Genomic DNA, 25,360 nt, shown 5'->3' on the forward strand with positions numbered 1-25,360 from the left:
TCATCCTGGTGTGTTTGAGGAGAAGCAGCATTCAGACAATGTAAAACCTGTATTTTTGATCTTCTAGATGTTTTAGAACAGCAGGTGGCAGTAGAGGACAAACCGATCATGGCTTCTCCAATGATGCTGGTTGAAAGTTTCCTGTTTGCCCTCACTAACACTAACAAAGACGGACGAGTCGTGATACAAAGGCAGGGTTAGTGGAGTATTTGATCACCTGCATGATACACATGAATTTGTCTCTCATAAATAATTTGCCTTTCTTTCTCCAGCATGTCTTGCCCAGAGCAGTGTGAAGTTTCTCTTGCTGAATGCCGCAGTTCACTTCGCACAGATCGTCCAGGAGTGCAGGGCTGTGATCATCGCCGGGGGAACCATGCAACCCGTCAGTAAACACACACACACACACTCACACACACAGACTAACTATTGGAAACAGTGACACAGCTGTCTTGCTTACATAACCTTAAACTAACACATTAAAGGCTCTCAGTGTGTAGAATATCACTCTGAAAGCAAGACTGATTTTTTTATGTTAATGTTTTGCAGGTTGCTGATTTCAAACAGCAGCTTCTATTTTCCGCAGGGGTCACAGAAGACCGTATTTTAGAGTTCTCATGTGGTGAGTTAACGTTATTGTGCTCATTTCTTCTTACCCTTTGCAATGTTGCTTATTATGTGTGTAACTGTTGCATAATGGCTTCAGGTCATGTCATACCCCCTGAGAACATCCTACCCATAATCCTTTGCGCCGGCCCCTCAGGACAACAGTTGGAGTTCACTTTTCAAACTAGAGACACGCCGCAGATGGTAAAACTTACATGTGCAAACCAAAAATACCACTGATGGTCGCATGCAAACACAAAAATCACCTTGTTTTTAATTATGGCCACAAAATACATATAAATATGGTGACCAGGAGGGGACATGTTTGGTTTACTTCACAAAATAATATAGCCTAGGCCTACGAGAAAACATTTTTATCTATCCCATCCCACAGTCCTTTAAATCCATTCACTGATGGCTTTTTATTTATATGATGATATATATATATATATATATATATATATATATATATATATATATATATATATATATATATATATATATATAATTCTTCTTATTAATATAGTTTGGTAAAACATTTTATTATTATTGGCTATCTTTTTATAATTATTGCTATGTAGGCTATAGGGGTGTAACGGTTCAAATTACTCACGGCTCGGTTTTTATCACCGTTTTAGGGTCATCGTTTTTAGTACGGTTCGGTAGGTGCTATGTTCAGGGAAAAAAGGAGTACTGTCAGACAAAATAATCAGACTACAAGCAACGGCACAAATAAATACAATAGAGTAAAGATACAAGTAAAATCAACCACGCTTTGAAGGTTTTTCAGGTATTTAACAGTTTTCAGGTACAGAAATTGAATAAAGCAATCAAATGTAAAACCACATTGCATCTAATCTTCACTGTATAAATTAAATAAAGATTAATCATTCAGGGTATATACAGGAATCATGGAATTAAATTTAATACCTTTTAAGACCTTTTTTAAGACCCCTTCCATACATTTTAAGACATCATCGCCACTTCAAGTTTTAACCGTTACATCGGTGACACCTTACATTTACTATTATAATATATATTGATTTTAAGATAGTACAACAGTCTTAGTTTGTGATAACTCCTTAATGCAAAAGAAGGGTGGGACGAAGATAAGATAATTAATTGAGTGACTAACGCAATGCAAGGTTTATTAGAAAGAGAAACCAGAATTAAACCAATAAACAAAACAATTAAGAAACATATTTAAGAGGGAAAATAAACCTCTCCGAGCTATATACTTCTCATGACAAACACCTTTACCTGAGATTACCACGGAGTGCTTGATTTGATGCACCAGAGCAGAGTGTCAGTATTAGGGGTGTGCACGAATATTCGATCTGTAATTATTATTCGAAAAATAAAATACTATTCGAATTTTACTATGTTGCTTTGCTGGCCGTAAATGCTGTGAATCCATGATAAATCCCAACCTCTAACTCGCAGTTATAATTAAATGCACTGGGTGGCGCTGTGGAGCGTGTTTATATTTGATCACGTAATGTCGTTTTCTGCCTCGCGAAGTTTGGAATTACTTGTATGAAAATTATCTTACTAAATGATATTACAAAATGGAATTACTTTTAAACAAATTAATTAATGATACTGAGTTATTACAATATCACCACCATAATGAGAAATCATATGAAATCCAAACAGCAGTCGAATGACAAAAGACAGCTGTACACCACTGCATAAACGGTAAGCGCAGCTGAACCCGAGCAAGCCGAGATGATAACTTAAATGATAGCAAAATGATTTTAAGACATATGCTTCCTTTAAGTTTCGTTAAGGAAGACCGGTTTAATAACAGAATACGCAAAGTGCTGATAGAAACTTCGTTATCTGTCACTGTGTCCCTGCAACGTCTGTCAGCGGCAGCGCAGCACTTTTTCTCACTCAAACAGGTGGATATTGTTTTGCTCAACATGAATGTGAAAAAATATAAACAAGATAACCATATGCTGACTCGTGTGTATGTGAACATTATTTACGATACATGGCTAACGTTAGCGTTTTGTTCACACTGCTTGAGCTTAGGCATAAATGCTTTTGTTCTCTACATTTTTTGTTTACACATATTGTTTAAAGTTTTCAAACTAAAAGAAAACCTTAAGATGTAACAAAAGCTTGTGTATATTGCATTTCCCCATTAGTCAAAGATGGGCGTAAAGGGACATATATGCTATCACGCAGCAGTGCAGTCGGTCATGAAGCGCGGTAACAGATGACGTCATATCTAGTAGGAAACCATAAAAAACTACACAGAATCTCACTAGTTGCCGACGCAATGATTAAATTCAGGCAAACTTTAGCATACAAATATACATAACAAAAATGATACAAAATTTAATACCTTTTAAAATGGCATTTAAGACTTTTTAATACTTTTTAAGGGCCTTCATTTTCTCTAAATTGATTTATCAACTTTTAATACTTTTTAAGACCCCGCAGACACCCTGACATTATTAAAGTTACAAAAGCTATTCAGTCAAGAGCAGTGAGTTATTTCCTTGTCTTTTGTTGTTGGATTAACATTAAAAAGACACAGCAGGAATATTAGGCTGCTGTCACTTTAAGACACAATGCAAGAATCCAAAATACTGACTGACTAACAAGATTTGTCATTTGAATAGATTTAAAGGACTTGATGAGATGAATACATTTTTTTTTTGTAGCTTAAATATTCTTTTAACAAAATACCCCCGGTTTCAAAGACGAGGCTTAAGCTAGTCCCAAACTAAAATGCATGCTTGAGCTGTTTTAACTGAAAGCAACTTGCTCTGCCATATTTTGAAATAAGTCAGTGCCATTGTTTAAATCCCCTAATTGAACCAAGGACTACTCCTGGCTTAATCTGTCTGTGAAACCGGGCCATAGGCTTTTAATACTAAATTATTCAAACATTATTCAAATGCTGCCATGGGCACAAACCTAACTATACATTTGTAAATGAAAACAGACATTCATTTATCATTCATAAAGTCCAAACGTGATTGGCATAATGAGGCATTTACAAACGTAATTTTACGTAACATAATATACAGAACAAAGCAAATGCATAACAATGAATATAAAAATATAACCAGTAATACTAGTAATACTAATAAAAATAATAATAATAATATACAAAATACTAAATAAAAATAAATGATTCGTGAATGGATTTAAAATACTGTGGGATGGATAAAAATGTTTTCTTGTAGGGATATTTTATTTTATGTTCTTACATATTCTTTTAACATTTATTGATAATGACAAACTTAATTTGAATGCTGTCTAGGCAACATTGTGCACAATATAATATAATAAAGACTAATAGTATAAATTATAGTATTAAATATAATCCTTTCTAAATTCAAAATAAAATATTAATTTATTAATTTACAGTTCTGGTAATCACATGTTGCTATGGTTATGCAGGTTTGATTGTGCATTAAACTGGTAACCAAAAGAAAAATGTCGTTCCCTCAACATAGGATCTCAAGGCCACGACTTCACATCACATGGAACATTTTATCACGTTCCCATGAGTTAAAATGTCGTGGCCAAGACAAAACTAAGAAAACCAAACATGTCTTCTATGGTTATGATCAGTGTTGGGGGGGATTACAAGAAACGTGTAATCGTAATCTGATTACTTTTTCAAGTTACGAGTAAAGTAATGCAAAAGTAACGCAATGCATTACTTTCCATAAAAGTAACTATGTAACGTAATAAGTTACTTTTTTAGGGAGTAATGGAATATTGTAACGCATTGGTTATGATTTCATTTTCAAACAAAATAATTCTGTATAATCAATGATAGATTGAAAAAACAGGGAAATAACAAAAATATGTTCAGCATGGTCTTTATACCCGTTTCCTGTATCAGATGGAGGAGACAGGCCGTGTTCTATCAAACCTCTGTAACATAGTGCCGGGGGGCGTAGTCTGTTTCTTCCCCTCCTACGAATATGAGAAGAGGATTCTGGGACACTGGGAGAGCACTGGTGTCCTCCAGCGGCTGCAGTCTAAGAAGAAGGTACACAAACGGCAACACTACAATGCAAAGTCAGTTTATGCTCGAGTTAAGATGCTCTCTGTGTGTTTCAGATTTTCCAGGAGCCGAAAAAAGCCAGTCAGGTTGAGCAAGTGCTCACTGACTATTCCAAGTGTATACAGGTGTGTTAGTATGTTAATATTACTATACTTTTATTACAAAAGTTAGCTGAAAAAGCAGCTCTACAGAAGACAATAGTGTCATTATTCAGCTCAGTTTAATTCAATGTTGTTTCCATTTAGTTCAATAACTGTCAATGTTGGTGCGGGTTCAAATTTTGTTCTCATCCGATAGTGACAGTGCAGTAAAATCGACAATATTGATGCATATTAATTGTCTTTCAAACCATTTTTATAGTGTTTATTTTAATATTGTAAAATGGTTTTTATTCATGCAGCGCTGCAGTAATGCCGGAAGTGGTCAGACGGGGGCGCTGCTATTCTCTGTAGTCGGAGGGAAAATGAGTGAAGGAATCAACTTCTCTGATGACCTGGGCAGGTGTGTAGTAGCACTATGTACCACTCTACAGATAAAGCCTTGTGGATTTTTTCGGTTTGCATACCTACCCGCAGTGATAAAATAAAATTCTGCATCAAATGTATAGACGAGACAAGTAGTTTGTTTAGGCATGGTTTGTAAAGAATTACAAACCTGCACACATATATTCAAACACGCATAACTATGGAATCAATTCTTAATGCGTATGTGAACGCCATCAGCGTATATCAGACGCGTTTAAAGTCTGTTTAGAGAGAACGGTGTCGTCTTAGCGGCCCCTAATTTAATAACATGATCATTTAGACGGAAGTGAATCAATCAAAACTAACTTTAGCTGGAAAAATCATTATTCAAGAACCACTATAAAACCAAACCAATCTCTGTTACCTTAAATTATATGTTTATCTCTGTAAAGCTGCTTTGAAACAATCTACATTTTTAATAGCGCTATATAAATGAAGATGACTTGACTATGTTCCAATAAAGTACCATACTATTGCAGTGTATGTATCCACCTTATTTCAAACGTCATCTTCACAACATGAATGGCTTTTATTCGAAAGTACATATTAAAACTTTTTTTTATAACCACGTTTTTTTTTTCACGTTTCTAAAACGTTTTATTTTGGTTACATTATTTGTTACATTTTCTTTATTATTTTTAAAACGCAACATTACCTAATTGAAATCAAAATACAATGCTATGACAATGTCTAAAATTCCTGCGTTGCCACAAGGCAGTACATTAAAAATGATTGAACAGAAATGAGGCCTATGCCAAATATCATCTATGAAAACAAAAACATGTTCTTATTTAATTGTTAGATGAAACAGCTTTTTGCATTTATGGATGTGTTTAGATGTATCGTTATGGTTGGAATGCCGTATCCAAACATAAAGTCACCAGAGCTGCAGGAGAAGATGGCTTACCTGGACAAGCACATGGTGAGACGTCCTACCTACGGGATTGTGAAGATGTGAACTTGAAAAAAACAAATCGGCCATTTCTAACACTCTCCCTTCTGTTTCAGCCTCACGTTAGTGGTAAAAGTCCCGGGAAGGCTTTGGTTGAGGGTCTGTGCATGAAAGCTGTCAATCAATCTATTGGTGGGTGGAGCCACACACTCACGACCTCCTGTGATTCAATGCTGTGTTTCACAAAGGGCAAACTAATGCAGTTTGTTTAAACGCATTGTCTGAACTAAGAATAGCATACTAGCATAGTACGTTTATTATTTCTTCCATATAAGAGCTGGTATGCTAGTTTTTTTTTAACAATTCAGATATTAAGACAATGCAATCTGCCATTTAACAGTTTAAGATGTTTAGTAATGATAAAGCAGAGTAAGGCACAATTTAACACATTTGTTTCTGACTTCCTACCCCTCCAGGTCGTGCGATCCGTCATCGTGGCGATTACGCATGCATAGCGTTGTGCGACCATCGGTACGCCCGATCAGGCACACTGCAGAAACTTCCCCAATGGATTCGTTCCAGCACGCACACGCACACAACGTTTGGTCCCGCCTTCGCCAGCGTCAGGAGGGTAAGCACACTGCATATTGTGCAGCATGTAGTATATATTGCTTACTTTTTAAAAATTGTATGTGAAACAGCATGCAACAATTTCAAACAGTAGTATTACAGTCAGTCATGGCCTAATGTTTAGAGTCAGACTGGTAACCTGAAGGTTGCGGGTTCGATTCTCAATACCGGTAGGAAATGACTGAGGGGCCCTTGAGCAAAGCACCTAACCCCCATTTTTTGTGTAAAAGTGTCTTAACTTTTGCCAGACATAACAAATATTAAGCCAACAAATGAATAAAAAATGCAGTTGATATCACCATGCCATAGAAATGGAAGGTCAAGTCAAGCACATTGCAATGTGGGATACCATGTGCTCTTTTTTATACTGTAGCTCATCCAGGAAGTCCGTTCACACTGTGTACAGTATGCATCAGGAATGCGGTTTTTCCATATTTATATGGATTTCTGTATTTTACGAGCTTTAAGGTCCCCTAGTGGTTTTCCATCAAAAATAAAAACAAAAGACAGATAGTTGAAAGCAAAGACAGTTATAAATATATCAAGACAGTCATAAATAAGTATTGTTATTTTACTGTTGTTATTATTAATTTTTTTATTTTACAATAGTAATATATTTCTTTGATTTGTTTAATTTGTACAATTTAAATAATAAAATACAAACATTTCAAATATTAATATTTATTATTATAATTATATAGTCATATTGAATAGGTGAATTTGTCCTCAGCTGATCACTTGCCTCATGCATACTACATTGAGCTTTATTTCTAAATTAGCAGGTAGGATGTCGATGAAGTGCGATTGAGTGTCTCCAGCTGTGCACTGTTTTAATGACAGACGTTCTCCAGCTGTGCTCTCTGTAAGCACGTCTGTTCTAATGACAGGAAGCGGAGGATGACAGGATGAGAAGGATTTGTTAGCAGTATGTTCCTCGTCTGATCCTTTATTTGATTCCGCAGTTTTTCCTGGAGAAGCGACAGAGCCCGGCACTCTGAGGCCATCGACTTGGCAGCGTGTAAAAGTACTCCGGTGCGTCCTGCATTATGAATGTTTGTTTGATTACTCTGGCCTTGTGAATTATTGAGTTCTGCCACTTCTGTCCTCATGTGTTTTTTGGTTCAGTCCTTGCCTTTCATTGAAATAAAGCTTATTTTTACAAAACCAAAATGTCAAGCCAACAGACTGGTTCATATAGGCTAAACAGTCATAGTAGATTAGAGTTTATTTTTCTGTACTAAAGCTACAAATTAGTTTTTATATACATTCTTTTCTTCCTTAATAGAATATAATTCACCATCAACTTCATTGTCACCTTGTTTTGAATGTGCATGAGAAGTGTAAATTGTTCATCAAAAAGTGTGATTAAGTATTAAAGTCAATATAAAACAACCATAATGTCTGTGAAATTTCTGAGTGAAACTAGTTAACATTAACCAATTGCTTGTCTGGCCTAGATGACATCAGATGAAAAGGAAAGTCATAATTTGCACTGTTCAATTTAGATGTCATTTTGACTTTCATAATATAATATTTCGGGCTCTAAGGGTTTTAGTGAAATTTAGAACACATCTTCTCATACTTTTGTTCATTCACTGACCTTGAGGTTACAAAACAAGTGACAAAATGTCTCACTTAACACTCCATAGCTCTCCTTGGAGAGACAATATTTGCAGGCTCTTGTCTTTGAGGATTTCAACTACCGACTTGAGTTTACCACTCAACTCTGGGTCGCCATGGTTACACCTCCCAATCATCCTCATCATCTGGGGCCGGTTGCTGCGGCGCTGGAAGGGGCGGGATCACATCTGACATCCTGGCGAACGCTCCGCCGGAGCTGGCAGGTGCTTCAGAGGAGTCTCCAGGCCCTGGAACCTTTCCAGAGATACCTGTCAAATATTCACAAGGGGAAAACAAGCATCAGGCTGCATGAAAACACAGGCATTGAGGCACTAAAATGAAGGATTCAAACGCACCTTTTCTGCGTAAGGCCAATTTATTGAAGAGGTCCGACATCAGGTCTCCACCGCTGACCGCTGCACCAACTGGAAAAAAGATGATTGCTAGTTTAAATTACGGGAATGTTCTTTTAAATTATGTAAACTTTCTATCCAAAGAATCCTGGAAAACAATGTATCCTGAAAATACTTTCCACAAAATATTAAAACTAGTTTCAACACTGATAATAATAAATGTTTCTTGAGCAACATATCAGCATATTAGAATTATTTATGAAGGATCATGTGACACTGAATACTGGAGTGATGATGCTGGAAATTTAGGTGACATTACAGGACAAAATTAAATTTAAAATTGTTATAATATTTTACAATATTACTGTTTTTATGTAATTTTGGTCAAATAAATGCAGCCTTGGTGAGCATAAGAGACCTTCTCAAAAAAAGAATCTGACCAACCACAAACTTTTGAACAGTAGTGTATATCACGCATAAGTCAGACAGATCACTTTTATTGTGCTTTTTTGACCTTTTCAGAGACTCATTAACTTTCATTGAAACAAAAATAGCAGAGTGAATTTTTACTGTTAAACATCTTTCTTTTCTGTTCCTCAAAAATAAGAAAAGCAGTTTCCAAAGAATGATGGTTATTTTCTGCAGCAAACGGTCCATATTTCAGGAGATTAAACAAGTAGTAAAGAATATTAAATTATGTTCTCTCAAATCTTAACTGTGCCATTTATTCTCAACCAAGTCCTAAATCATTAGTAATTACCTCTCAGAGATGACTAATTCAAAAGACCACATAGTTTATCCAATGACACTATATCAATGAAGAACTTGTCTTAAATATCTGAGACTTTGTGAGTCAAGAGCCAGTCGATTTCAGAGCAAATGTCAAGCAGATTTAAAAAGGCTTAATAGGGCAGATTTAATGAAAGTAAATTTCTCTTTTGACCTTTCCAAATACCACAGCGCTCTTCCTTACATCAGTGATACTGAAACAATGAATTCCTCGCTTAAAAAAAAAAGAATACTCTTGTACACTTATTATATTGATCTCGCAAAATAATTGCAAGTACATTTTTACAAATATATTCTGGGTGGTTGCCAGGATGTACCTATGCGATTACTAGGTTGTTTCTAGGTGGTTTTACTGACCCAAGTCTGTACATACGGCTTGAGTGCCATAGGATTTTTTATGCTCGCCTTAGCAAACACTACTAACAAGTTCTTATTCTAATAACAGTTTAGCTAATGTTAAGACCCTCTAATTTACCCTGTTTGACAGTAGGCACGGCCTGCTTTTAGCACAGAGTGTAAACACCGGTGGCGTCTGACCTTGCTCTTGTTCCTTCTGTTTCTTCTTCTCCATCTTGCGGCCCTTCACATTGCGGAGGTTTGCTTTGCCGATACCGCCGGCGTTTCGGATCGACTCCAGCAGGCTTGCTCGCCCGTCCGACGGCTTTACCACCTCAGTAGGGGCGCCTTTCATCACACCTTGTAAACACAAAAGAATGTCTTTGACATACACTACCATTCAAATGTTTGATTTATTATTTCTTTTAAAATAATACTTTTATTCAGCAAGGATGCATTCAATTGATGAAAAGTAACAATAAAGGCTTTTATAATTTGAGATTTATTTCAAATAAATGCTATTCTTTTGAACTTTCTATTCATCAAAAAATCCTGAAATTTTTTTTTCCACCATATTATGATTTCTGAAGGATCATGTGACACTGAAAACTGGAATAATAATGCTGAAAATTCATCCTTGTATCACAGGAATAAATTACATTTTAAAATATAATAACATAGCAAACAGTTGTTTGAAATTGTAATAATATTTCACAATATTACTGTTTTTCAGTCTTGGTGAGCATAAGAAACCTCCTTCAAAAAGATTTAAAAAACAAACAAACATTAAATGGTAGTGTATATGGATACAAAAATATTGTTTTTGTTGTTTGTGGGCAGAAGGCAGAAATGTAAGTCATATTTATAAGTCACCCAAAAATGAAATTTTTGTCACTACCACAGTTGACGGCATCCGTTGACTTCCATAGTAGAAAAAAATATTATAAAATACCAGTCAACTGTCTGGTTACCAACATTCTTTAAAATATCTTATTTTGTGTTCAACAGAAGAAAGAAACTCATTCAGGTTTGGAACAAGTAAATGAATACATTTTGATAAAACTACCCCTTCAACCTAGCCTGGTCCTACCAGACTATCATACATTTCATTTGTACAGAGAGTCTGGCCACTCCCCATTGACAAGCGTTAACTTCCTTAAAGGCGAGTACTCTGTTGAAGTTTAAAACTATTGGATCTGCCCAGAGCCACTCTGGATCTGCCATACCCAATCGCTAACGTTTGATCGTGACTAAGCGCACGACCTAAAGCCCAATTTATACTTCTGCGTTGAACATACGCCTTAACTACGACGCAGAAGTATAAATTAAAACCAAAGTGTAGGCTACGGCGTAGGTCCGACGCAGAAGTATAAATCAGCCTTTAACGTCATCGTTCTCAGCCACCCCCTCTGTTCGCTGATTGGACCGGTAAATGATTGGCCGGATAAAGCCTGCAAATATACCGCAAACCCAGACGACGAACTGAAGGAAAATTAAAATTGAGCGCAAGTACGTAGGAGGGTGGAGCTAGGCTACCTTCAACCATCTTTGTAGTCTAAAAAAAAGTTACAAGAAAGTAGACCAATAGCAATGCAATATTGCTATGACATCATCACAGTTGGTTTGCCTCACAAGCAATAACAATAAAATGATAAAAAATACAATGAAAATGAATCTTACTTGTGGTAGTGGCTTGACTTGATGTGACAGCAGTGTATTCTGGTGTGATAGGTGGAGGCGGGGGTGGAGGGGGCGGGGCTGGAGAAGTTCCAGGGGGCGGGGCCGATACCTGGATTGGCTCTGGTGGAGGAGGGGGTGGAGGCGGCGGAGGGGGTGGAGCTTCAAGTCTAAAATGAGAGTCTTAAAAAAAAGTATTAAAAAAATGTTTAGACTATGAAGGAAAACATAGGGGTCACATTATACATTTTTTATAAAAATAAATAATATAAAAATATAAACAATAATATATAAAAAAATATATATATATATACATTTTTTAATTTCTTATAATATGACCTCTTTAAGTTTAAAATCTGTCATAAAAGAATGTTAATAATGATCCCACCGGATCCACTAGATTCATCATGCTCTGTGCCAAACGAGGGAAGTTCAGGGATGCTGTTGCTGGCAGGAACGGATGGTGCGAACCCTGGGCCGAGGTCAGCGCTGTACATAAGGTCATCAGCGATGCCGGGTAGGTCAGGCAGGTAAGACGGCACATCGATCTCCGGCACTTGCCCCAGGTCAGGCACATAGAAATAATTCTCTGCGGTCTGAGAAGAAAGCGTGAAAGAGACATCAGCTAAGCTTGCATCCTGTTGTCAGTTTATTGCCTTATTATAGGTGTGACTGAAGAGCTCACCTGTCTTTCTAGCTGCTCTCTCTTGGTGATCGACAGCGGTGCATCAAACGGTTTATCTTCCTTTTCCGTCTCTAACGTGGTGTGCGTTTTAGTTACAGCGCCCGCCAGAGGGTCAAGAAACACATATTTCTTATAGCTGAAAGTAAACAAACACACATAGCGATGATTATATGAGCGTTAATAAGGTTGCATCGCCTGTGCAGCATTCAGTCAATATGTGTAGGTGTGTGTGTACTCACAGGTTCTCCGTTGTGTTGAACAGCAATAAGGAGCTGACTGAGTTGACATTTCTCGGCAGACTTCCCAAACCCTCCTCGGTCTCATCCTCAGAGTGCTTCTTAGTGTTTACGCACACTGGCAAATACATCAACTTCTCCTATGAAACACATTTGTTGGTCATTTCATGAATCATTTAAACAAAAATTTGTGCTGAGAGTTTTACACTGTAATCTGACATTACAAACCTAGCGCTCGTGAAACTACAAGGAACTTCTTAAAAAGAGAATTTAATGCTGAAACAAATATCTTTTAATTTTTCATTTAACAACTGTTACATGCTTGTGGGGTTATTACCTACACAAGTGTAGTGTCCAATGGTATTTTTAACTCGATGTATAAATTTTTTTTTTAAACAATTGGAAAATACAGAGGCCCCTAGTCCCACTTTGTCAAAAAAAATTTTTTTTAACTAACTCGTGGCCTTAAGATAGTAACTCGTGGCCTCAAGATAGGTGTATATAAAAGGAGAATGCACAATGGAGCAGCTTTTCTCCCCAAAGCAGAAAGTGCACGCTAAAGCTGCCACCCGCTTAAGGCACTTCTTGGTAGGCTAATAGCTATGGATAGAGAGCATTTGATAAAGTTGTATTTTAATTTAGGGATGCGTTACCAGGATATGCTGAAAACACTTGCTTTGCAAGGGATTATTGTCAGTAAAAGGCAGTTAAAGGAACACTCCACCGTTTTTTGAAATTGGGGTTATTCACTGTCTCCCCTACATTTAGATAGGTGGGCAAATGCATTTTTGTCTCAGTGCATGCATTGTCTTAGTCTGGCAGCGCCGCCGAAGTAGCAGGCGAAGCACTGATACTTGGGCGCAGAGATATCACGCAACACCTGAAATAAAGCTTGCCACAAAGAACCGGCAAAAGTAATGATTATGCGTGAAACATTTTAATTGTTTATTAATAAACTAGTGTTTTCTATGTTAGTGGCTGCAAAGATAATGTTGACGATGCAGACTCGCCATCTTCGCAGTAGCTAGTGAACGCGCCTATAGAGAGAAATGCACACTTCATATGAATTAGCCTACATAAGCAGAGAGTAGCCAATTTCTTCTTAGTTTTTAATTGTTTTGTTTAAAAGTAGACATTTCGAGCTTTCTATAGATATACTTCTCAGGTCTGAGTTTTGGTTCATTTATGAGACGCGCTCCAGTTCACGCGCCGGCACCTCTGTGTCCTGATTATATTGTCTACTATATTTGCTTCTTATTTATTAATCCAGGCAAATTTGTTGATGAAACTTTTCAAGCAAAATTTTCCAGCAAAAATAATATTCGAAGATTGCTGAGAATTATTCGATTACTATTCGAAAAATCGCACCCCTCCACCACATGCACGCACACATGCATGTATAGGCTACACACCAGAAAATTTGAGCAAAGCGGAGCGGTGTGACGTTTAAATATAAGTTAAAAAACGTAAACATACGTTTCATATTTATGTTTAAATAATATAATGTTATTTTATAACATTTATAAAATGTTATCATCTATGTTGATTTTATAAAAAAAAGGGAACCGCAAGAGATGAGTCAGATAGGATCAAGATGCCCAATATATCGGAAAACATTTGGAATGGGTCAGACATGATTTTGACCACATATTACGTTTTTTGGCAGAAAGCATTTCTTTAAAGTGAATTTCATTTTGTATAAATTGTATTTTCATTTTAATCAATGTTTCATCAACATATTTGTCTGGATTAATAAATAAGAAGCAAATATAGTAGACAATATAATCAGGACACGGAAGCGCCGGCGCGTGAACTGGAGCGTGTCTCATAAATGAACCAAAACTCAGACCTGAGAAATATATCTATAGAAAGCTCGAAATGTCTACTGTAGTGTTACAAATTTATTAAATGTTTTCATTTAGGTTCCAATACAATAGTATATAAACTGAGAAATTTTATTAATGTGAATTTTGTACCTAAGGTAAATGATGTCACAAACCTAACTGTTCCTGTCTGTCTTGATCTCTCTATTGTAAGTTAAATTGATCAGAGCACTGAGACTATCACCTTTTGTCTTTATGCACTGCCTGGCCATTAAGCTCTATGATAATGTGAAGGTAATGTGGGTGATGCAATCAGGCTGATTGGATTACCATCTATACATGACACTGTTATGCTGATGAGATCAGGGCTGGGGAATTTCCAGTAAGGAAATCCATTTACATGGTTGATTTCAGAGTGTCTCCACCTTTTATGTAACTCCTCCCCCTTAAAAGGGTATATGAACTACTGTATACTCCCTTAGTTAGACTTGGTGACTACAGCGATGCCACAGCAATAAAGAAATTCCCCCAAGTCTCCTGGTCTTTGCTTCTGAGTTTTCCAACACTTAAGAAGAAAAAGGTTTCCAACAGTCTACTTTTAAACAAAACAATTAAAAACTAAAAGAAATTGGCTACTCTCTGCTTATGTAGGCTAATTCATATGAAGTGTGCATTTCTCTCTATAGGCGCGTTCACTAGCTACTGCGAAGATGGCGAGTCTGCATCGTCAACATTATCTTTGCAGCCACTAACATAGAAAACACTAGTTTATTAATAAACAATTAAAATGTTTCACGCATAATCATTACTTTTGCCGGTTCTTTGTGGCAAGCTTTATTTCAGGTGTTGCGTGATATCTCTGCGCCCAAGTATCAGTGCTTCGCCTGCTACTTCGGCGGCGCTGCCAGACTACGACAATGCATGCACTGAGACCAAAATGCATTTGCCCACCTATCTAAATGTAGGGGAGACAGTGAATAACCCCAATTTCAAAAAACGGTGGAGTGTTCCTTTAACTGCCTTTTACTGACAATAATCCCTTGCAAAGCAAGTGTTTTCAGTATATCCTGGTAACGCATCCCTAAATTAAAATACAACTTTATAAAATGCTCTCTATCCATAGCTATTAGCCTACCAAGAAGTGCCTTAAGCGGGTGGCAGCTTTAGCGTGCACTTTCTGCTTTGGGGAGAAAAGCTGCTCCATTGTGCATTCTCCTTTTATATACACCTATCTTGAGGCCACGAGATAGTTATAATTATTATTTTTTGGACAAAATGGGACTAGGGGGAAATGTTTTTTCAAAATGCAATTTAAAATCTGTATTTCAAAATTATTTTTAATTTAATATTTTATTGATTTATATATTTACATTTTAAAACATTCATTAAATAAAGTTTTAAATATTTAAAACATTTTTAAATATTTAAAAAAAATGTAAAAGTAATTTAATAATTTATTATTTTAATTACATTTTAAAACAAATTAAAATAAGCTTAAAGGTCCTTGCACACTGAGTCCGAAATTTTACTTGTAAGTGTCATAAAAATCATGGCAACAGAGTTGATATAGTAATATTATAATATCAATTCTGTTACCATGATTTAAAAAAATAAAAAAATCTGTACAAATGAATAGACATTTAAAACATATTCAATTAATGTTTTAAAATGTAGTTAAATAAAACAATTGAATATAAATAAATAAATAAAAAGATTAAAGAATTCACTTCCTCTCTTTATGTCATTTTTTTGTTGTTGTTGAAAACTCCATTAAATTATACAAGGGAAATGATTATATGAACTGCAGACTATAAATCTTTACAATAATGCATTACAATCTAAAAGTATACTTAAAAAAAATAAAGACAAAATGCTAGCTTATATCCATTAATTTCCACATATTTAAAAAAAAAAAAGTCATTGTCATGTCTGTCAACATTTTTTCACCTTTAAGGACTTGTCATCCAGTGGGCGGAGTTTGCTCTGAACTTTAAATCGAGGCCGCTTTTGGGACGCGGGATCAACTGCACCCGTAAAGATGGAAGAATAGTCCTGCAGTTTTTCTGGAGCAGGGTATTTGGCACTGGAGAACACCTACACAAACACATCAAACATATAACCACTCAGACCTTTAAAGGTGCATTGCACAACAATTCATGTTAAAAATAACTGTTTTTCTAACCCATACATGCTTAAAGAACTGCCTGATGGGCTGAATGAGCCCATCTCTGCGCAATGAGATTGCCTCTATAATCCTGTACTGTAAAATATATAAGAGGGATTCGGGTTCGAATTTGAGACTATAGTTTCATAAACTAGGAATTGTGTTCGGAACAATAGTACATCATGAAACATAAAACATATCCAAAAAAAGATGCTAACTATGTTTTTGTGTATGGCCATACCGTTAACGTTAGCCTTGTGTCCATTGCTAACATGCTAAGGTGTTCATGTTATTGACCAACAAGGAAGAACGCCGTTGCATTGGCTATATTGTATTTTTCGGTAAAAATAGTAAATTTTTCCCGTGAATGTGGTACATTTTGTATGTAGTATATATGAGGTATGTGGGGGCAACAATGTATTAAACTCTATGTAAAACAATACCTTTCTTCAGAGGCTAACTTTACTGGGTCTGGACCTGGTTTAGCTCTGATTTAATCCTATTTTAGATATTACTCTGATGTAATAATCATTATTACCTTAATAAATTGAGTAAATTATAACAGAAAAAGGATGTATTGTTATTGGAATATTCTACTTAGCAGATCAATAACAGGCTGAACCCAGCAACCTGTTTGGCTTTTATGAAAACGTCATGGTGACATTTGATTGTTTATTACCTTGAGACATCTGAGGTAACGTTGTTGACCAACCGTGTATGGTATGATTATTATTTTGAGCTTTTGCGAAGTAATCAATTATATTGTTCATGAAGGTGTTTTCATAACAATATAATCAAAGGTGGATACAGTAAACACATAAATAAAGTTTTCTACTACCCCCGTTTTCCCCTCAGACATAAGAGTAATTTACTCAAATGTCTTTCCTTCCATATATTTGAAATGACTTGCAGATTTATAACTTTATTACCTCCGAAGACATTTTGGCTGTATACCAAAGATCTATGCGGCAGATGCTCCTTTAGTTATGAACAGCTCGTGCTCGTGCATGCGTGCGTGTGCGTGTGATCCATGAGCGTCCACAACTCTGGTTGCAGTTTCACTTGTCGCCAGAGGGGGCGTAGTTCTGCAAAAACTCAGAGACTTGCGTTTTGCACCTTTAAAGTGCCCCTATTATACTTTTTCAAATACTACCTTTCATGCAGTGTGTAAGAAGGCTCTTTGTGAATGTAAAATGTAAAGTTTTAAAGATCAAAGTGCACGACAGATAAAGTTGTTGTTAAATTTGTATTATAATAATGCAGTAAGGAGAATGTGGGGGTAAATGTGCTTAATTGTCATAAAAATAATATCACAGTGCAAAAATGAAACTTAATTATTCTAAGATGAGCTTTTTTTCATATTTGATTTTCTTAATATAAACAATGTTTTTGTTGTTTTTGCAAAATAGGTTTTGTAATTTTCACTGTTTTAACCATGTGTCAGGGTTCTGTCACTTCGGTCTGTTTATTCTTGTTCTGGTGACTCCTATTGTCTTGTCATTGTGAGCATGTTGTCATGTTTGTTTCTATCTGCAATGTGCTCTCCTGTTTATTGTCTTAAAGGGTTAGTTCACCCAAAAATTAAAATTCTGTCAGTATTTACTCACCCTCATGTTGTTACATCCCCATAAGACCTTCGTTCATCTTCGAAACATGAATTAAGATATTTTTGATTAAATATGAGAGCTGGATCACTCCTCCATAGGCTTCTAAGGGATTGAAACTTGCCAGCCTCGAAAAATCATTAAAGACGTCATTTAAACAGTCCAAGTAACTACAGTGGCTCAATCTTAAGTTTATCAAACGACGAGAATACTTTTTGTGCGCAAAAAAACAAAAATAACGACTTTATTTCAACTATTCATTTCCTTCTATGTGGGCCTCGAGTCAGTTCACTAGTGATATAGCGTAAGCTTCTGTTGTTGTACGTCACACGCATCACACACATGTCCAGCGTCGGCCAATAGTGAGCCTACGTGTGACGTAGCTCTACGCAATCATAAAGTTAACTGACTAGAGGCCAACAGAGAAGGAAATGAATAGTTGAAATAAAGTCGTTATTTTTGTTTGTTTTTGCGCACAAAAAGTATTCTAGTCGCTTGATAAACTTAAGATTGAGCCACTGTAGTCACTTGGACTATTTTAACAATATCTTTAATGACTTTTCGTGGCTGGCAAGTTTCAATCCCTCAAGAACCCTATGGAGGAGTGATCCAGCTCTCAGATTTCATCAAAAATATCTTAATTCATGTTCTGAAGATGAACGAAGGTCTTACGGGGTTGGAACAACATGAGGGTGAGTAAATACTGACAGAATTTTCATTTTTGGGGGAACTAACCCTTTAATGAACATTTTTGATTAAGGCAGCATATGTTACATAATACAGATATTACTACAGTGATATTTAACCCGTCTGTTATTGCTGTGGAAAGAATCGCGCTTTTGGGGTTCCCTTTCCAGGCGGTAACTCAACATTACGTCAGCTGTGACGTATATATGGGAACTCCTCCCTTCTCCACTTTCGCTGAAATCTTATGGGCTAACGCCAGCTGGGGACAGCTGGCCAATTGACGCGAAGCATGCAAATACTGACAGGTTCGCGGGCAGTATAAAAGGCATGTGCGCGACAATTACATCAGAATCTCTTTCTTCACGCTAGAAGTCATTTCACTAAGTCATCGTGGAAGTTGCAATAGAGGACTAATCACCTTTTTTTTTCCCGCATCTGATGGCTCCATGCCAGATATGTGAGGGCCCCATTGCCATGTCCTGCACCCTGCCTTGTGCTCAAGCCCTACTCTACCTGCCGTGCTGGATGCCTTGGTGTTTTTTCCTCTAAGGGGTAGTTTTAGTCTGTCTTTGGTTTCATTTTCTAAATAAAGAACACTGAAGTGCATCTCTACATTTGGGTCCTAACTTCCTACACCAACGCTGACACCAATATTCACATGCTGCTCCAGACAGTTCTAGCAGAATACTTTTATCTTCTACACTGTGTGACTGAATGTCTGAATCATCTGCATCACCTTTGTGGCTTTCTTGCTTCCTTTGATCTTCTGGACTCTGGCCTGAGCCAATTTGATCCGGTCTGTGACGGTCTGAAGGTGTGCACGGTTCTTCTCCACGCTCTGAGACACTCTGTCAAAGCCAGAACAAGTCAAAAAAATGTCTGCAGAATACAGGTGGACATATTTAGATCAGACCTTCGCCAAAGTGTAACCTGAAATTCAATTCTGAACTAATTTGTTGTAGATTGAAACGGTTTTGCAATGAATCTACTTTGTATGAATGAATCTACCAGTATGTTTGACTGATAGTTAACTATTTGTACATTCAACACTGATAATTTCAATTTCCAAAATTCAATTTTCAATCTTACTTTGGGCTTGTCAAAGAATTAAACATTATCTTTATCAAGTATTTCTGAGTGAAATCTTTGTAAATACTGCATTAAGTATAAATTTAGCAATATTTTGTGTCTTTAATTTGCTATAAGTGGTGAGGTACAAGTGCATTGTTAATTAATAAAACAGCATATATGTTATATAAATATAAACAGTATACACTACCGTTTAAAAGTTTGGAATGTTTTAACACTTATTTATCAAGCATGCTTTAGATAAAAAGACTTTATAATGTTGTTTTATAATGTTATAGATTTATAATGTAAAGGATTTCTATTTCAAATAAATGCTGTTCTTTTGAACTTTCTATTATTCAAAGAAAAAAATTATTATTGTTTCCACGGAAATATGAATGTTAAATTTTAAATAGGAATATCTAAATTTTACTATTTTAACTGTATTTTTGATCAGATTAATGCAGCCTCAGTGAACATAAAAAAAGTATTCTTTAAAAAAAGGTAATAATAGTCATTTCATATATATATATATATATATATATATATATATATATATATATATATATATACACACATATTGACATATATATACACACACACAGTGCTGTCAAAAAAATTTTTCGTGACTAATCCCATTTAAAAAAAGTTTTTGTTTATATAATATGTGTGTGTGTGTATATATACTGTATATATATATATATATATATACACATTCATTTTGCATATGGGTGTATACACACACACACACATATATAAAATAATGTATATACATATATTTAAATATATATATAAATAATAATATATACACACACATATTATATAAACAAAAACTTTTATGTTAGATTAACTGGCCACTATGGCCTTTATATATAAGCTCTGATCACTGAAAAATCTTAGTTCACAGTCTATCTTAAATTTCACGTAAACTTCTGCAACAACCAGGACAAATGCAAAACTTTGCTGCAAACTTCTCCAAACAACGGTCTGAATGACAAGCCAAGCAGACGATGTACTGCAGCATGCTATTGCTATGCAGACAAAACCGCACCTATACTCTGACCTTCTGGCTCTATGACAATGCCATCTGTCTTGGCCTTTTTATTACACCTATTGTAACTCACTGACCACAACTCTTTTGTTTGTCCACACACTTCTGTGGACAAACATCACAAATGGAAAAAAGATCCCTTGATTGTATAAGGTAGCTACAGTACGCCAGCCTGAAAACGAACAACATGCAGTGGGAATGTGAACATAATTGTGCATGTGTACAGTCCTATCATCGCTACTAAGTGTGCTCTTCTGTAGCCTATGGCACTACATGCTGTCTGAAAAGACCCTCCACTAGAAAAGGGGAGAAAATGACAGAAGAATGACTAAAAGAGAGGGGGGAAGGAGAGGCTTAATGGAGCTGACCTAGAAACGCACTGCTTTACCACACACACACACACAATTATGTTCCCTGGACCCCTACGTGCCATGTTGTCATGGTAACGCTGTGGATGGTTTTCCAGCCCGTTCAGCTGGAATTAGCATATTTGAGCACTCACTCCCTCACAACTGCGTCTCATGCAAAACACACACCTTTCATTGTATTTCTCTCCTTTGTTATTTTCGCACAGTCTAAACACACTCTCTCCTTCAATAGCCAGGCACAACAATAAGGATGGCCCGGGGCCAGATGTATAGGAGTTTTGGGCCGGTTGACGGAGCTGTCACTTACTTTACAGGACAAATGCTGTGTTTTCACTACATCTTATGTTTGTTGATCATGTACATGTGTTTTTATGCCTTGCACTCATAAAAATTTGCTCTGCGATATGCACTGAAATGTTGTTCCTTCTAGAGTTATCTAGCTGGCCAACAACATACAAGATTTTGATGAACCCGTTCCAACAAAACTGTATGAAGTGATAGTTTTCATGAAGTTTCATGATAGTTTCATGATTAAAAAAATTTTTTTTTTTAAGGAAGTCTCTTATGCTCACCAAGGCTGCATGCATTTGATTTATAAAAAAAAATACAGTAAAAACAGTCATAATGTGAAATATTAAAATAATTGTAATATTTCACAATAATGTGATGCAAAGCTGAATTTTCAGCATCACTACTCCAGTCTTTAGTGTTATATGATCCTTCAGAAATCATTCTAATATGCTGATTTGCTGCTCCAGAAACATTTATTATTATTATAAATGTTGAAAACGGTTGTGCTGCTTCATATTTTTGTGGACACATGATAAAAAAAAAATCTCATTATTCTTTGAATAGTAAAAATTTTTCAGTAACAAATGTCTTTACTGTCACTTTTGATCAGTTTAGTACATCATTGATTAATAGAAGTATTATTTCTTTAAAAAACAGTAGTGTATATAATGTCCAGCTATTAAAAATTAACTAATAAATTATTTATAGTAATTTTTTGTAAAGAACTGAAAATTATATGAAAAATATGTTTTTTGTCATATAAAATACGTTGCTAAAATAAATGTATTTTTAGCAACATATTTTATATGTGGCGAAAAATATTTTGGCAACACTTTAGTTTAGGGTCCAATTCTCACTATTAACTAGTTGCTTATTAGCAAGTATATTACTAGTATATTGACTGTTTATTAGTACTTATAAAGCACATATTAATGCCTTATTCTACATGACCATATTCTACATCCTTTAATCCTACCCAATACCTAAACTGAAAAAAAAAATGGCGAAAATGCAGTGTTTCCATCCCTATGTTCAAGAGAAAAAAATCGTCCCTTCCTGGGCATAAATTTCTGTATTCTGTATTCTGTAATTTGCATAAAATATCTGTATTAAAAATGGCGATTTCCACGGCGCCTCTTTTTTCGTACATCATAAAGTCCATTCCCCTAAAACCTAAAAGATTTTAAAAAAAAATGTCATAAAGACATAGTAAATCAAGCGGTCTAATCCAAATCCAAGTCTTCTAAAGAGATATGATGGCTTTATATGATGAATAGATTTACAAACATCCATATACTGAAGTAAACATGGATATTCAATGAAAGTTTATGGAATATTAGTGACATTACTACATTAAACTACTATATAACGTTGAATATAATGTATAATAATGCCATGGAGAATATTTTTGGGTCCTGATAATAATAAAATAATACTAATATTATTTTAATAATAATAAAGTAATAATAATAATAATAATAAAAGTTTTGCTTTCAAATATTGTGATCGTAAAGTATCTTGATTTGTATCGAATCATGACATGAGTATATCGCTACACCCCTAATTGATGCGCATTTTGGCGTTTCCATTTAGTGTTTTTTTATGCGATATCCCAAAATGTGCATAAAAATAGGAGGATGGAAAAAACATAGCTAATGTGGAAGAACTATGAAAAAACATATTGTGAGACCTTTACCTATTAAAGATGTCTGTTGATATAGTTTCCAGGTACTGTAATGCATCAGTGATCTGATGGACAGCCTCTTCCCTCCTCAGGTCTGGCTGGATGAGGGGTACAGAGTACACCTGTCCCTCCAGGTAACGTTTCTGCGTCATCCTACACATACACACAGATACACACCAATGAATCATTTAATCTGTTAAATATGTCGCTGAACCACACTTACACACACACACAAACTGTAAATATAGTGTTATATTTTGCCATGGGTTAGGTTAATTGATATGTTGTGTTACAGGTATGCACTGCATACTGAAGTTGGCACCCCACAATACTATTTTTGTTGCAATGGACAATGGATGGAAATGCAAATTTAATATCCTCTGGGATTTGTGTTTTTCGCCCCCTTTCATCACAGTTACATGGGTAACGTATCTACATCCAATCTAGAAGACTCTAATCTAGTACAACAACATGAAACACTGATCCAGCCTTAACAGATACAAACCCAGAGGGTTAACCAAATGAAAGTCACATGATGACTCGGACACAGGTTTAGATAAAGTCGAACAAACAGTGTTATGCGTTATGTCGCAATACAAACCCATCAATAAGAGTGTATAATAACAATATGACAATTATCTATTTAAAAAAATCAGCTGATTTCGAAAATGATTCTCATTAACGTTAGATCTTACGTTAACGTTACACAACGCAGTCTTTCTCCTGCTATCTCCGGTGTAAAAAACATAGCGGCAAGAAACTCAAAGGGATGCCTATAAGATATCTATGAAATATTGCCATAAAAATAAATGCAAGTACAAGGGAACACTGTACCTGACCATTTATATATCAAAATCACAAACGTTCAGAGGCTTGTAGGCGCTCGGAGTCTGTCAGGATCAAAACTTCCGCACTCTCATATCACGTGACACCTGACGTTGGCGCGTAACAACAGGTTGAAAAAAAGGCATTATAAAATAATAAAAACAAAGCACATTTTAACGTTTAAAATCTGTATACATATCAGTACGTTGGGATTAAAAAAAATTGTATTAAAAGGATATTAAAATATTGATAATGACTCATGTCTAAGACATGATTATGTTTTAATCTTTGTTATATTGTTAATTTATCATTAGTTAATATTATTTTATTGTTATTATAACAATTTTTATTCCTTCCTCATTTTTATCACGAGGGGTTTCCTCTTGTATTTTTCTAATCTAAATCTAAATTTGTAACAATAAAATAAGACTCTAGGCCAGGGGGTGTCAAACTAATTTCACTGAGGGCCACTTCAGCATTATGGCTGCCCTCAAAGGGCCGGTTGTAACTGTAAGACTGTAAAATGTTACTGCTCCTTAATATATTGTCTCTTTATTTGATTATTACTTATTTAAGTTACAAATATTGTGCATTTGCAGAGGCGTTTCTAGGTTTTAAAAACATCAGGTGTTGTCGAGCCCGAAACATCATGGGACTGGGTAATAAGATAACATGATTTGATACAGAGAATAATGTATATTGTAGGCATATATGCAGGGGCAAATCAGCACACATTACTACACATAAAATTTGGATTTCTCGGACCTACATATGTGCATTTTAAGGTGTTTAAAGGCCCAAAATAAATTGGATAACAGTAGCTTTAAAAGCATGCCAGTGGGCAGTAGCCTAGCATAAATTATTTTTCAAGCAGATAACAGCTTCTTAAACACAAGAATGAAGATAAATGTTGCAACGAGTGATCCACACTACAAAATGGAAATGCAGAATGTTTCTGCTTATTGTTGACAATACACAATCACATATTCCAAACAGGAATGGCCTTAAATGAAAAATCTTTCAAGGATTATTTTGCATAGATGTTACATTTCAATTAAACACCAGTGTGATCTTTTTGTGTCCAGAGGCAAATGAGCAATTTATATTAGCATTAAAGATTGGTTTCAGCAACTTGTTTATAGAGTCATTTTAAATATACATTTACCTTTTCTGTAGCCTCCATTTTCATGATGGGATGTTAATTTTTACTGAAGATGCAAACCAAGGAGCCATGTCGAGGTAGTTAATAATGAAAACAAATTTCAATTTCTTTATTGTTTAAAGAAGCAAAATCAAGAAAGTTAAAACCCCCATGTTCAAAGCTATTTATGACAACAGATTTTTCGATGTAATGTCTCTTGTGTTTCCATAAAAAATCAAAAAGCATTCTATCAACCTCTACACAAATTGT

General features: G+C 35.5%; 2 protein-coding genes across 3 annotated transcripts in view; one reads left to right on the forward strand and one right to left on the reverse strand.

Moving 5' to 3' along the window:
- The window catches only part of ddx11 (DEAD/H (Asp-Glu-Ala-Asp/His) box helicase 11), a 24,972-nt gene extending 16,892 nt beyond the window's left edge, over positions 1 to 8,080 (forward strand). Inside the window, exons 16-26 of one of the 2 annotated variants that reach the window (XM_077193830.1) lie at positions 68 to 196; positions 273 to 385; positions 550 to 622; positions 707 to 810; positions 4,478 to 4,627; positions 4,699 to 4,767; positions 5,043 to 5,143; positions 6,004 to 6,088; positions 6,175 to 6,250; positions 6,535 to 6,689; positions 7,651 to 8,080. In XM_077193830.1, coding sequence (XP_077049945.1) covers positions 68 to 196; positions 273 to 385; positions 550 to 622; positions 707 to 810; positions 4,478 to 4,627; positions 4,699 to 4,767; positions 5,043 to 5,143; positions 6,004 to 6,088; positions 6,175 to 6,250; positions 6,535 to 6,689; positions 7,651 to 7,686 — 1,091 coding nt within the window. In that variant the 3' untranslated portion in view covers positions 7,687 to 8,080. Of the gene's footprint in view, positions 1 to 67; positions 197 to 272; positions 386 to 549; positions 623 to 706; positions 811 to 4,477; positions 4,628 to 4,698; positions 4,768 to 5,042; positions 5,144 to 6,003; positions 6,089 to 6,174; positions 6,251 to 6,534; positions 6,690 to 7,467 lie in introns of both variants that reach the window. The other variant, XM_077193831.1, reaches the window with a different exon arrangement.
- On the reverse strand, positions 7,896 to 24,049 carry wash1 (WAS protein family homolog 1). Its single transcript, XM_077193833.1, has 11 exons — positions 23,959 to 24,049; positions 23,137 to 23,277; positions 19,399 to 19,510; positions 16,155 to 16,301; positions 12,388 to 12,524; positions 12,149 to 12,284; positions 11,852 to 12,059; positions 11,467 to 11,646; positions 9,988 to 10,146; positions 8,665 to 8,733; positions 7,896 to 8,577 (listed from the first exon to the last, which is right to left on the reverse strand). Exons 1-11 carry the CDS (start codon positions 23,964 to 23,966, stop codon positions 8,429 to 8,431), a joined length of 1,446 nt encoding a protein of 481 aa, XP_077049948.1. The 5' UTR covers positions 23,967 to 24,049; the 3' UTR covers positions 7,896 to 8,428.
- Between the last annotated feature and the right edge of the window lie 1,311 nt (positions 24,050 to 25,360).

Source organism: Siphateles boraxobius, unplaced genomic scaffold (genome assembly GCF_051911475.1).
Source record: "Siphateles boraxobius isolate OS27281-9 unplaced genomic scaffold, OSU_SipBor_1 31, whole genome shotgun sequence".
NCBI lineage: Eukaryota > Metazoa > Chordata > Actinopteri > Cypriniformes > Leuciscidae > Siphateles > Siphateles boraxobius.

Coding starts and splice junctions, on each gene's coding strand:
- wash1 (XM_077193833.1), bottom strand. Junction 19,511..23,136: donor TCAACAGACATCTTTAATAG/GTAAAGGTCTCA, acceptor TGGCTTTGACAG/AGTGTCTCAGAGCGTGGAGA. Junction 8,734..9,987: donor ACAGAAGGAACAAGAGCAAG/GTCAGACGCCAC, acceptor TCTTTTTTCCAG/TTGGTGCAGCGGTCAGCGGT.